General features: G+C 40.1%; 1 protein-coding gene across 4 annotated transcripts in view; it reads right to left on the reverse strand.

Annotated features, from left to right (window-relative positions):
* Positions 1-2,507: 2,507 nt before the first annotated feature.
* DIDO1 (death inducer-obliterator 1) overlaps positions 2,508-12,736 on the reverse strand; it is a 52,285-nt gene continuing 42,056 nt past the window's right edge. For all 4 annotated transcript variants that reach the window (XM_027646172.1, XM_027646171.1, XM_027646170.1 and 1 more), the window contains exons 16-17: positions 12,405-12,600; positions 2,508-6,944 (exon numbers count right to left, since the gene is read on the reverse strand). In XM_027646172.1, the coding sequence (XP_027501973.1) occupies positions 3,568-6,944; positions 12,405-12,600 (3,573 nt within the window). In that variant the 3' untranslated portion in view covers positions 2,508-3,567. The remainder of the gene's footprint in view (positions 6,945-12,404; positions 12,601-12,736) is intronic.

Consider the following 12,736-nt stretch of genomic DNA (forward strand, 5'->3'; position numbering starts at 1 on the left):
CCCCCCCACCTCCCTCCCCTCAGGGGGGGCTTCGTCCGAGGCTCAGATTAAAGCCCCGGGCCTGGTAAAACCCAGCATTTATCGGTGTTGTGAGGAGATAAGGAAAGAGAACATGAGCGTGCAGGGCGTGTTTATATGTGTATTTCAGGTTCCGGGCGCACGCTTTGCTATTCGAGCTGACTCGTGGCTGCGCTGGCCGAGCACACGCTCTTAGCCCACGGGGGATTTAAACGAATTGCGACTATTTACTGCTCGGCCTTCTTTCATGCTAATCAAAAGTTTAGGCAAAGCCAGAGAATGGTTTTTCTCTCTCCTGCGTTGCAGGACAACCATTCAGAATCATTTGTTTCATCGTTGCTGGATAAAGGTTTTTTTCCCCGTTCTCAAGAACGCTTCTGTGAAGCACTGAGGAGCAGCAGGTTCCTTCCTACAGCGGAGTCCACAGACCTGAATTTCCTGCTGCAAGATTATGTTACTAAATTATAAAGGCTTAAATAGTTCGTCAGTGTTTAAAAAGTGTCTTTTGATAGTAAGTTATTCCAAAATGCCTTTAAAACCTTTCACTTTTCTGGACTTAAAAAGTGGTCCTGTCCCATAATTTCAGAATTAAAACCAGATGCCCACTACAGAAGACACATCCTAGAAAAAACCCAGACCATGAAAGGCACAAAAATGCCACTTCAGCTCATAACCAGAATAAACCCTCAGCTTCAATACTTTATGAAAACCTTCTCCCCTTCAGGTTAAAAAAATGTTTACTGCATATTCAATCAAGGCATTCCCATGTCCAAGTGTATCATATTCCATGAGGTGTAGCCAAAGTCTGACAACCTCACTGATGACTTTGACCTTTTAAGAAATTTTAAAAGAGTTTTGGGCACACTGAACTCAATACACATTTTCCTCCTTCTCTAATCCTCCTGCACGTTCCCCTTTACAATGCTCACAGTTGGAATACTGCAGCCTTTTACAGACATAATAATAGTTCTTCTTATATTGTTCTAGACCTTCCAGAGGCTTTTATAGAAGAAAGGTTTAGCAAAATATTCTTGGGAAAGTTAATTTAGCTCAGTACAAACATAGACAAAAGCTCAAAATAGTGAGTTCTTTCATGTTAATCAGAAGTTTGGACAAAGAGAATTGTTTCTCTCTTTCCTGCAATGCAGGACAATCACTCCAAACCATTTTTAGTCTCTGTAAATTGAGTTAAATTGTTGTGTTGGTTTCAGCCTGGCTTTTACTGACTGCTGCAGTGGAGAAGACAGGAATCTTGCTGCAAAATCCAATTCCAGCTCCTTGTAAACTATATAAAGCTGTGCGTTAAGTCAGTCACTAGTGCCTGTCTATGCTGTTGATTTTTTTGCCATTTGATCTTTGGGTGGATGCATTTACTGTTCCTAAACCATAAAGAGAGTCCCCAAACTCCCATAGGAGAGTTTCTAGAAGATGAAAAGCCACACATCTATTTCATAAAAATGTAAAGTCAAGAAATTAATAAACTATGTGAATTAAGTTTTTCTTAAGCTCAAAGCTGACCTGAATTAATTTTTTTTCTTTTCTTTAGATTTTTTGATGTAAAATCTTCAAATCATAAGCTTCCTGACTCAAATTTAAAAAAAAAAAAAATCAAAATAAATTAGGGGATGCTTTAGAACCGAGAGAAGAATCATAAGCACAGATTTTGGCCTGTTTTTTAGAGGGCCCACAATCCAACATTGGTTGGTAGTGATGTCCTGCAAAACATCCAAAACATCTCTCATTAAAGTATGAGAAAACAAGACCCATGTGCCATCAGTCTCTCATGGTTTGTTGAGATGTAGCAAGATATAGAAAATAATATACACATATTTAAGAAATGGACAACAGCTCTCTGTAGATGTTTATTCTACTTACAGTAACAAAAACCTGTGAACTCCCATATTTTAATGTACAGTGATATATTCTGCCATATAAAATACAATTTACAGAAATTTCTATCAAGGAAACCTAAACAAACACACTTACTTTTTGCATACTTTTATGTATGTCTTTAAATTAGAAACATCTCGTTAAGAAAAAAATCTTACACCGTAGTTGATGTTTGCATTTCATACCATTTCTTTGCATGTTACCGTTTTCCCTCGGGTTCAGAGCACAGATCATCTCAGCCAGCAAACCCTGGATGGACAAGGACCTCAAAGATGCACCAATGTGACTGTGGTGACAAACAAGCTACCTGTGATGTAATCCTCAAGATAAACACTGTTTACAGGAATCTAATTTTACATTTCCAAAACTACTTTATCAAAAAAATGAAAATATTTACCCGACTGTTAATTTACATGGTCAAATAAATTAGCAGGGTTTCATTTCACACTTTAGAATTACATACTTGAGGACTACATAAAGAGTAGCATTTGACCATGAAAAATGTCCCTCTTCAATCACAACATGATGTACCACAATAATTTAAAGTTTAATGCAGCTGTATCTTTTTCAGTGGAGAGTTTTATATACACTGCCAGTAACACTCATTTTTCAAGAGCCCTTTTAGAATGAAAGAGTACTTTCAGAATGAAAAATTCAATCAAATTGGGACATTTCTTAAGTTTGTGGCAAAATTCTGCAAAACCAAAACAAAAGCAATAAATGCTCTGCTAGATCAGTTCAACTGAAGTAAGAGATTCAGTGGCCTATTTAATCAAATTTTTTCCTTCCTTTAGTTTACCAATTTATTTGTAGTCTTCACCTTTTTCAAATAAATGCCAGATGCTTTTGTAAAGTTTTGCTGGTTATAAAGGTGCTACTCTTGTATGTTCTTTAGTGACAGGCTTGTAAAAATGGGATATTTAAAACATCATGAAAAATAAACTAAGTACAACTTGTCTCTTTGCTGTACACCAAAGAGATGGATTCCCAAACCAAAACACCTGTATATAAAAGGAAGATAGTGCATTTTAAGCTTATAACATTCCATTTTCAAATCCTCCATCAGTCACAAGTAATTACTAACACTGTTCTTCTACAGTCCTTTCCTAAATACATGACCCTTCTGTTGTAAAAGAAACACGACAGCAACATTTTCAACGTGTGAGCTGTAGGAACAATTTTGACACCAAAATATCACGTAAATGGGATGTAAAGGTATGGCTCCTCAGGTGTGGATTAAATTCTCTTATAAAATTACAATTCAAGTTACTGGAAAACATAACTTTGTAATCTTAAAAAGCAATATGCTCTTCTTAGACTTTTTCCATTTCTGTACTGTAAATGGAAACTTTAAGATAAAGATGCGAGTAGAAAAAACAAAATTTCAGTACAGGTAACATTGTGAATTTTTATAAGAAAAAACATTATGCACAAAATGCAGCAAGTGAAAGTCCAATATGTTCTTGCTTCTCATCTATCTGATTATTTTCATTCACAGTTGTTCAAAAATTGCTAACTTGTCAGTCCATTGGGTAAGGCTAGTTTTACAACAGTATTTTTGGAAAGGTGAGAATATATACAGTATATACAGAAGATGTGCAGTCCTTGCTGTGTTGCAAAAGTGGGATATTTGTGGGAAATACAATATCAGTCGTAGTTCTATGACTGATTGCTGGAAGATGAAGCTTCAGTTTCCACCGGTTTCTGAGTTTCCTTCGGTGTTTCTGGCTTCGTCTCTTTAACAGTTTCCTTACTCTTACTCCTATCTTTGCGATCTTTCCCTCTTTCCCTGTCGCGATCTCGATCTCTCTCTCGATCTCGTTCCTTCTCCCTGCTCCGATCCCGGTCCCTGTCTTTCTCTCTGTCGCGATCCCTGTCTCTGCTTCTCGATCGCTCTCTGTCACGTCTTCTGTAGGAGTCTCTCTCTCTGGTTCTTGTCCTATCTCTGTCTCTGCTTCTTTCCCATTCCTTACCTCGCTCTGAATCCTTGTCTCTATCTTTGTTTTGGCTCCTATCTCTGTTTTTATCCCATTCCTTGTCTCTGTGTCTCTCCCAGTCCCTGTCTCTGTTCCAGTTTCTGCCACGGTCTCTTTCCCAAGGTCTGCCATGTTCTCGATCCCTTCGTCTGTCCTCAAAGGCTCTGCCTTGGCGATTGTCTGCTTGCTGAGGCTCTGGCTGATCTAAACCCTTGTCTTTATTTCCTCCCTCATATCTCTGTCTCCCTTCAAATGTCTGGCCTCTATATTCAGGATTTTTGCCTTCTCGGAAGTCAGATGTGGACCACTGTCCTTCTGACTCAGGTCCTTGTCCAGACATATTGGAAAGAGATGCAGATGGTCCAGCGTCCTCCCACATCTCTTTTCTGTGGGTTGGTGGATGGCTTGGAAGGTCCAGGAGTGGTCTTGGTGGTGGTTTCATACCTTGTGGTGACTGACCCTGGAAATGAAATCTAGAGGGGGGAGGTTCATCTTCCTCTGGAAACATTGCAGGTGGGGCTCCTCTTGGTCCCCCAAACTGATGTGGTGCTGGACCTCTCTGGTTGGAAAATCTGGGTGGTGGGCTCCCTCTCCGTTCTTCATATGGCTGTGGCAAAAGTCCCCTTGGACCAGGCATATGATTTGGAGCTGGACCCCTCTGCCCTTCAAATTGATTTGGGTGAGGCCCTCTTGGTCCCCCAAAATGACCTGGGGCTGGACCTCTTGGCCCTCCAAACTGAGGGCCTCCTCTCTGTCCTTTAAACTGAGCTGGTGGGGGTCGTCTTTGACCTCCAAAAGGAAAAGGTGAAGGTCCTCTGTTTCCCATAAATGGAGGGGAATCTGGTCCTTCGAACTGTCCTGGAGGCCCCATCATTTCATCATATTGGGAATCTGAGAATTCCCTTTGTTCCATGTGAGGTTCCCTGTGATCTTCAAAATGAGATGGTGACATTCCTCTTGGACCGCCATGATAAGGGGCAGGACCCCTATTATCACCAAAAAATGATGATGGTCCATGCTGTGCAGAAAATAAGGAAGGAAGGGGACCCTTTTGACCTCCAAATCTTCCAGACTGAGGTCCTCTTTGCCCATCATTATTTGGAAAACCGTGCTCTTCAGAGAACTGTGGTGCTGGTTCTCTAAAATTAGGTCCATGAGGCCCTCCAGGTGCATTGAGCATCAGTGGAGGCCCTCCTTTCTGCCCAGACAAAGAAAACGCCATGTTTTCCTCAAAGTGCTGTGGGGGAGGTCCACCCTCACTCTGAACTTGTGGGGAGTCAGTCTGTTCTACAAACTGATGAGACTGAGGATTTCTTTGTTCATCATATTGCACTGATGAAAGACCTGTCTCTGGTTCAAAGTGACCAGGTGCCTTTTCCTGAGGAGGAAACATTGTATTTGAAAAGGATTCCATTCCCATTGCTTCCTTTGACTCATTTGACCACGACACTTGATGCATATCTTGCAGGGATGGGCTGTCATTTGATGTGGAGAAATTAGGCTGAAAAGATGTAGCTGGAGGTGTTGGAAGCAGCACTTTACGTATAGGTTTAGATCCAGAAGGTTCTCCAGAAGCTGTTTGATTCAGGTTTTCCAAAGTAACTTGAATGGTGTGTTCAAATTTGCTGTTAGTAGTCTCCTTCTGGGACACTGTAGAAGCCTGTTCACTTGAAACCCAATTGTCAGCAGTAAAACCAGGCTGAGTAGCAGAAATTAAAGTATTATCTTCCTTACCAAGTGAAGTCTGCAAAGCATTTGGAAGACTTGCTGGAGCAACCTCTCTTGTGGATACCTCATTTTGTACCACCTGTGGCTTTATCCGAGAATCAACAGTGTCATTAGTCTCTGTCACCATCCTTCGAGCCTGGCGAGGATCTCTGTTCTGGCGTGGGTCACAGCCCTGGTTTAAAACTTGTGCTTGCTGATTTAAAGATGAAGGTAAATCTACTTTTTGTGTAGCCTGCTGGTCCTGATGGAATAATTCAGTCTTTATTAGGGAAGCTTTTGCTGGTGGTGGTGACATTAAAGCATCAGACACTGAAAAATGAGCCATTGAAACACCAACAGCTGCTCTTTGTTGCCTGAGGGCTTCTTCTTGTTCCTCTAGTTGTCTTTTCTGTTCTTCTATTTGTTTGTTTAACTCTTCCAACATTTTCTGCTGTTCTACCAAGGACGAGGCTGCAGCTAAATCAGGCACGTATGAAGCAGGTGTTTCTGAAGAACTGTTTTTAGTGTCTGTGTACATTTTGTTGGGTAAATCATCAACTGTAACTTTTGCTTCTTCCAAGATAGTTTCGTCCTCTGGATCATAGGCCTCATCCTCTAGTTCTGCTGCATTAGATGGCTTTTCCACATTGTATCGCTTTTCACTTTCACCAGTCTGCATTTCAAAGGCTTTTTCCGGGCCGTACTCTTCCTCAGGATCATATGGTCTGTCATCCTCCTCCTCTTCTATAGCTCTGTCCTTTGACATCTGCCCAAACTGCTGCACAATGGGATCTAACAGTGGAACCGCTGACATTCCGCCATCAGCAGCAGCTTGGCCTTCCTGACTTGAAGACTGAACAGTTCCAGAATCCTTGGCAAGTGGCTCAAAAGTTTTCTTTTTCCCAAAGAGGGTCTGCAGGATGTGCTCGAGGGGCGTGGCAGTTTTGGAGGATGCTGAGTGCGTGGCAGTGCCACTGGCAGGAGCAGCAGTTGAAGCCATTGGGGTCACAGTCGGGGTGGGTCCACTCTTAATGGACGACAGGATTTTTAATACCGAAGGTGTCACTGCTGAGGTGTCTGGAATGGGTGGGGGTGGAGGTGGAGGCGGAGGAGGAGATCCAGGTGGTGTTGTACTCACAGACGAGTCTCCTGAATAAAGTGTGTATTTTGGAGCTTTCTTCTCCTGTGAAGCTGCAGCCCCTTTGGAGAACAGTGACGGTTCAGGCTCCTCATGGGTTTGAGTTCTGCTTCGCTTCTCCTCCATCTTTTCTGCCTCAGTGGCAGTGGCAGGACGCTTCCCTTTCTGACAGATAACCAATCCAAGAATCAAATTTGGCCGAGATGACTCAAGACCTGAAAGGGAACATAAAGATTGCATATGTAAAAACCTGATTTTTAATGATGCTTTCAGTAAAAACTTACTATGTTATATAGTGGCAGCTAGAAAAGTCATAAAAGTAACAGTTTTTCTAAATTCTATCAGATCACCTATTAGCAATTTTTCATTAGTCCACAAGCATATGCATTTATATTTCTCTCTCTATATATATTTTTTATATAATAAGTTTAAATTTCTTCTTTGATATCTATAATAAAAGATTGCAGCATCAGGTATCATTGTTAAAAAGTATTCCTGCAAAAGTTCAGACAAAAGGAAGTTGTTATATTTTTGTATTTTTACATTGTTTCTGCTGTTCAACCACCTCCACTTCTCCCCCTGAAAAATCAAATATTTATGTTTAAATAGTTTGCAAATATGCTGTATACACAGGGATATTGAAAAGTGAAAAAAACCTGGGTTAAACATTGCTGTTTGTGTTATAATCTGTGCTAAAAGTCCACATTGACACCAGTCTATAAATATTTTGTCTGTCTCCAGGTTAAACAAATACCAGTAATGGCTAAAAAGATAACATTAAACAAACTGTGTTTGGAAACAGAGTTAAAGCCGGTAACCTACTCCCAGCTTGTTGGTTTTTTTTCCCAGCTAGACATTATTTAAAAGGAGATGGAAACAGGGAAACTCTGATTTACCAAACAAGCACAGGAGATGTGTTTGGTTGGGCAAGTACTGGTGTGCAGGGGTGACTTGGCCTTGGAGCCTCTGCTGCAGAACACAGAGTGATATTAGGCCTTAATATCTGAGAAAAAACATGATGAGCAAAACTGGTCCTTTGTGAAGAGCTTCAGACTCAAAGCCCCAGAGAAGTAGATCAAGAAATGATAGGAAAGTTTCTGATGAAGAAAAATGCAAAGGTCTGTAGGCTTCTTTCCTCTATTCCACTTCTTCCTCTTACATGCACAATTCCCACTGGATCTCGTGGCTGATAAACATGGTTAGAATGAAGGGCAGGGAGTGAATCCTTTAACATAAAGTGGTGGCAAATGTAGAAAATCTGTACAAAGAGAGGCCTTTTTAACTTCTGAATTTAATGGCCTTTAGAAGGTCCTCATTTGAGGGCCACTGTCTTTCCCCCATATGTGCCATTAGTTATTATTTGCATCCAGCAAGGAAGTGGTAATACAGAAACACAAAATAACCTGTGAAATAAGAGATAATATTCACTGTGGTTAAATTACCAGGTGAGGGCTCTGACCTACACTGACCCTTCTATTCAAGATCCCAGAAGTAAGAGGGTTTTATATATATGTTCCTTGTTCTTATTAAACCAACTGCTCACTGAGGAATAATTTTAAAATATCTAATTATTAGCACTGAAAACTTTTTGATAGCAACGCAAAACCCCAAGCCCTGCAGTAGCAGATACATTTCTTTAGCAAAACACATCACACATACGTTACTTTGCTGAACCAACTCAAAGTTTTATGGGGACTCTTAAATTTACCATCTAATGAGAAAACCACATCAGCTGTTTTCCTAAATTTCTGTTCACATTAATGAACAGTGACTCCTCAGTTGGTGGGTGTTGGCCAGTGTAGAGTATCTCACAAACTGGTGTTCACCCAAAAACTCCCAGTAGGCATTTGCTGTCCTGCTACTGTTAATGTTTTGGTTATTGACTTTCATGCAGAGACCTGTGATTTATGCATTTAGTTACAATGAATCTCAAACACTGAATAACCAAAATAAACAGCTTTTAAAAATCCATCAAGCAGGATATCTCATAAACAGCAATTACCAAGAAATCAGGTTTGAATCCCTGTAACAAACAGAGATCACGTCACTAATAAAACAGGGTAAAATTTTAATATGCTTTCAAGGCAATAAATTCCAGGAGTAAGTTAATACCATTAGTTATAAATGTTTAGAATTTAGTCATGATAGAATAAATGCATTAAAATTTTACATTTTGATATGGGAATTTTACACAAATATAGAAGCTTTGCCTAACCTGGCACCTACATTCACTCAGTTCAAAGAGATCAAATACTAAATGCTTCTTGGAATGGAGACACGCAGCCAGAGCAGCTTTCAAAGGTCAGCCCCCTTCTTTCTCAATATCCATAAATAGGTTAAGTGCCTAATTTTAGGAACAACGAGATGTTGGCTGCAGTCTGCCACTATTGCTCAATGACTGCCTTTCACAAACACACATTCTAAAAGTGCTGCAAGCTGTGCTGGCAGAGTTAGAAGCTTTCAGTGCTAAATTATTTATAACAGTTATTATCCTATTATGCATTTGAAGTCCACATGCTGGTTTTATTGAGTTACACCCTGTAACTAAAGCCATTAAAACAGGATATACTAAATATTAGTACTGGATTAATATTTGGTTTTCTTAGCCTTAAATGCATTTTTTTTCAATATATCAATTTTGCCATATTTATGTGTATATTGGCCACATCTTTCCCTGTCACCAGCAGCAGGTAAGAAGTGACCTGCACTGTTAAAGACACACCCTCACTTCTGCCCACCCATGACAGACCCACGGGAATGGACTAAGCACACCCGTGGTGAGTTTTAAACTGAAGAGACCCATAAAAGACATTGTATTTTATCAATGCCATTTAAATCATTTGTCCCAATTAATCACGGGAGCAACGGACAACTGTCATCAAACTAGTGCCCCCTGAACCCAGGGCTCCAGATCACTCCCAGCACTGTGACACTGCTCCACGTTCATGTTCCTTTGCTGAGTGGAACTGGCTGGCACAGAAACCCAGGTTTGTAATGCCACGTTCTTCTGCTGCTGCTGCTTTTCCTAACAAGATCTGCTGAGATGAAGACACCAAACTCCATTCACAGTTCAGTTAAAATTCTGGTCCTTTTGTTGCAATTTTTAAGAGCATTGTAAACAGCACGAGGAGATTTCACGCCTTCGTACTTTATGAAAAAACACAGTTCCTATTGTAAACTGCCCAAAAGACGTATCAGCATTTGTGGAATCCTTTGCTGATAAATGGCTCTTGTAGTAAACTTCCTCTATTTTAACTATGTAAGGTAGTTGTTACATTCCCAACATTGCCACTAAATCCCTCAGTAAATCACTATTAGTAATTAAGTCTGATTATACTGTTTTTTACAAATGAAAATGCTAAATAAAGTGTGTATGTGAAACAGAGAAGTGAATTCACATACAGTAAACCACTGCAAAAAGACAGTGCAGAAGAGCCCATGATACATAAAATCTGGTAATAAATATCTGAGATTAATTAAATATAAATCAGGATAACCTTCCATTTTTCTCTGCTTTTCAGCCACCCATGTCAAAGTTTTTTGCAGATCTTCTAGGTACTAGTGCAGTTCAGAAGTCCTCAGTTGTGTTCCAAATCCAGTCCATTAGAAAACAGGAGAAATTCCTAATCCATACTGGAACTGGCTGGTAAAGCTGGAATATCTTCTAACTAGGATTTCTGGAGTGGCAGGGTTTGATTGTCCTCTCCCTCCTCCCCCCTCAGCTCATATTTATCAAACCATCTAAAGGCAATGCTTTTCCAGGCCTTGCTAAACTCTACTGGAAGGCACACGATTAAATTTAAGGAGACAATGACCACGTTCCACAAAATATTTTTATTGATTGTCAAAGAAAGAAAAAACAGTGAATTCCATCAGATGTCATTAAAAAGTGTGGATTACATGCTGTGGTTTTCAAACATACACAAATCCAGATGAACAGCTTACCTGATTCTTTTGATCTGGTTTTAAAACACGAACACAACTTGGCCCAGCTGTGAGGTAAAGGCAACCATGGGAGTTCCCAACAAGTCTGAACTGATGTCAGAACTCTAAGTGGGTCTTCTGTGAAACTGTTCCATCTCATGTCCTGCCTGCCCTTGAAACCTTGTTTCTGCTGCTAGTATTTAATCCATTTGGCCTAAAAATACCTACGTCAGTTTGAAAACCTGACTCATAAGAAACTTGGCAAAACCAGGCTGACATTGCAAATTCCTCTACTAAGAGTAAAATTTGGCTACATTTGCCAACCTTCAGTCTAAGGTAAAGAGTTTCATTTGAATTGAAAACTATAATGGAGAAGAAAAAAGTGTAAAAAAGAAAGTTGGTATTTTCACAGGAATGCAAGAGGCAACAATTAGGAAAATGTCTCACTAAAGAAGGTTATTTACCAGACCAGCTGACCTTTGCAGCTGATTCAATGGCCAGTCCCACCCTTGTACTACTGCCCAGAAAGGAGGGTATTTCTTTTGTTCTGCCTGGAAAAAACAGCCTGTTAAGACTCTACCACTTATAACCTTGTGCCAAGGTGTTCTGCACTTGGTGTTTTCAATTCTTGGCTATGAAATGAGAGTAACAGTTTTTGCCTACCTTTCAAGAATTCTGTGAGTCGCAGACTACGAGGTGCTGAGATTTGACAATTCTGGCTGTATTGCTATAATTTAGACAGCAATAATCCTGCCTTTTTAGCTATTGCCTAAAAACAACCACCTAGACTGTGCACTGCTCAAGGATGGATAAAACAGGCTGGGAGTGTATGAGAAAGATCTTGTTTGAGGATGCAGAGCAAGTGCCTTGGCCATCACATGGAGGAAGGGAGAGCATTTAACTCATGTTTCACTTGTTTTAAGTCATGAAAACCTGTTCCAGCCCCTGTTTCTCCAGCATATAATCTCTGAGAATGCTTTATTGAGTTTAGTGCTACACTTGTATTTGAGTAGAGGACACAGCTTTCCAGAAAGATCAGCTCCTGTATGTTGGTTGTTTCATACCCACCGTTTAGTGCCACCCATTGCCACGACAACGGAGTTCTACCTTCACTGGAACCTGCAGCTCTTCAGCTTCTCAACCTGGCATTTTCTATAATCCAGCTTCTCAAACTGGCATTTTCTATAATCCAGCTTCTCAAACTGGCATTTTCTATAATCCAGCTTCTCAAACTGGCATTTTCTATAATCCATCTTCTCAAGCTGGCATTTTCTATAATCCCTCAGATCCTTATTTGGAAATTAAGCATATGGACCTCCTCCATCCTCGGATGAAGACGACTTCAAATTTTGTAGGTGAGGGGTGTTTCACGGTTGAATTCATTCTCAGTTCTTCTGTCACCATGTTCACCAAACATTACTACAGGTAATTTTATCCAAAAATATATATGCCTATACCAACTGCTGTCTGCCACCTACTAATCCTAAGAAATGGGAGTTTTTTAGTGTTTTGGGGTTTTTTTTTAATGTAGTGGCTGTTCCATATCCTTGATTTTACAGGTAAACTCATTCTCCCAACAGCCTAAGGGCATCTTGTTGGATTTCCAGTTTCTCCTATTTATGTAGTTTAAAATTGGTTTTATATTAAAAAAAATTAAATAATGCTTACATTAAATATTCAACAACTTGTCTCAGATTGCCTTTTGTTTTGTGATTTTACCTAGCATTTAACCTCCCCTGTTTTGTGCTTACCTGGTCCCTCAAAGGGCAAGAGTTTGGAAGGAATTGGGTCCTTAGAACTCAGGGGGATCAGGTAGAGATCCTTGACATGTCTGTTGTTATTAGCTACAACACCAAAACGACCACGACTGCTAAAATAGGAGTAGAGAGAGATATAGGCAACCTCTTCTTCTTCTGTTGCAGGATGGAAGCGAATCAAACACAATTCCTGGAACACAAAAGCAAAGTAGAAAAAACTCAACCTGTAACATAACAGCAAATAAAATGGTAAAGGGCAAATTCTAGGGGTAAAAATAAACTGTACATTTATCACTCCAACTTTGCCTTCAAGGTAACACTCTGGC

The sequence above is a fragment of the Corapipo altera genome, unplaced genomic scaffold, assembly GCF_003945725.1.
Source record: "Corapipo altera isolate COAL_440 unplaced genomic scaffold, ASM394572v1 64, whole genome shotgun sequence".
Lineage (NCBI taxonomy): Eukaryota > Metazoa > Chordata > Aves > Passeriformes > Pipridae > Corapipo > Corapipo altera.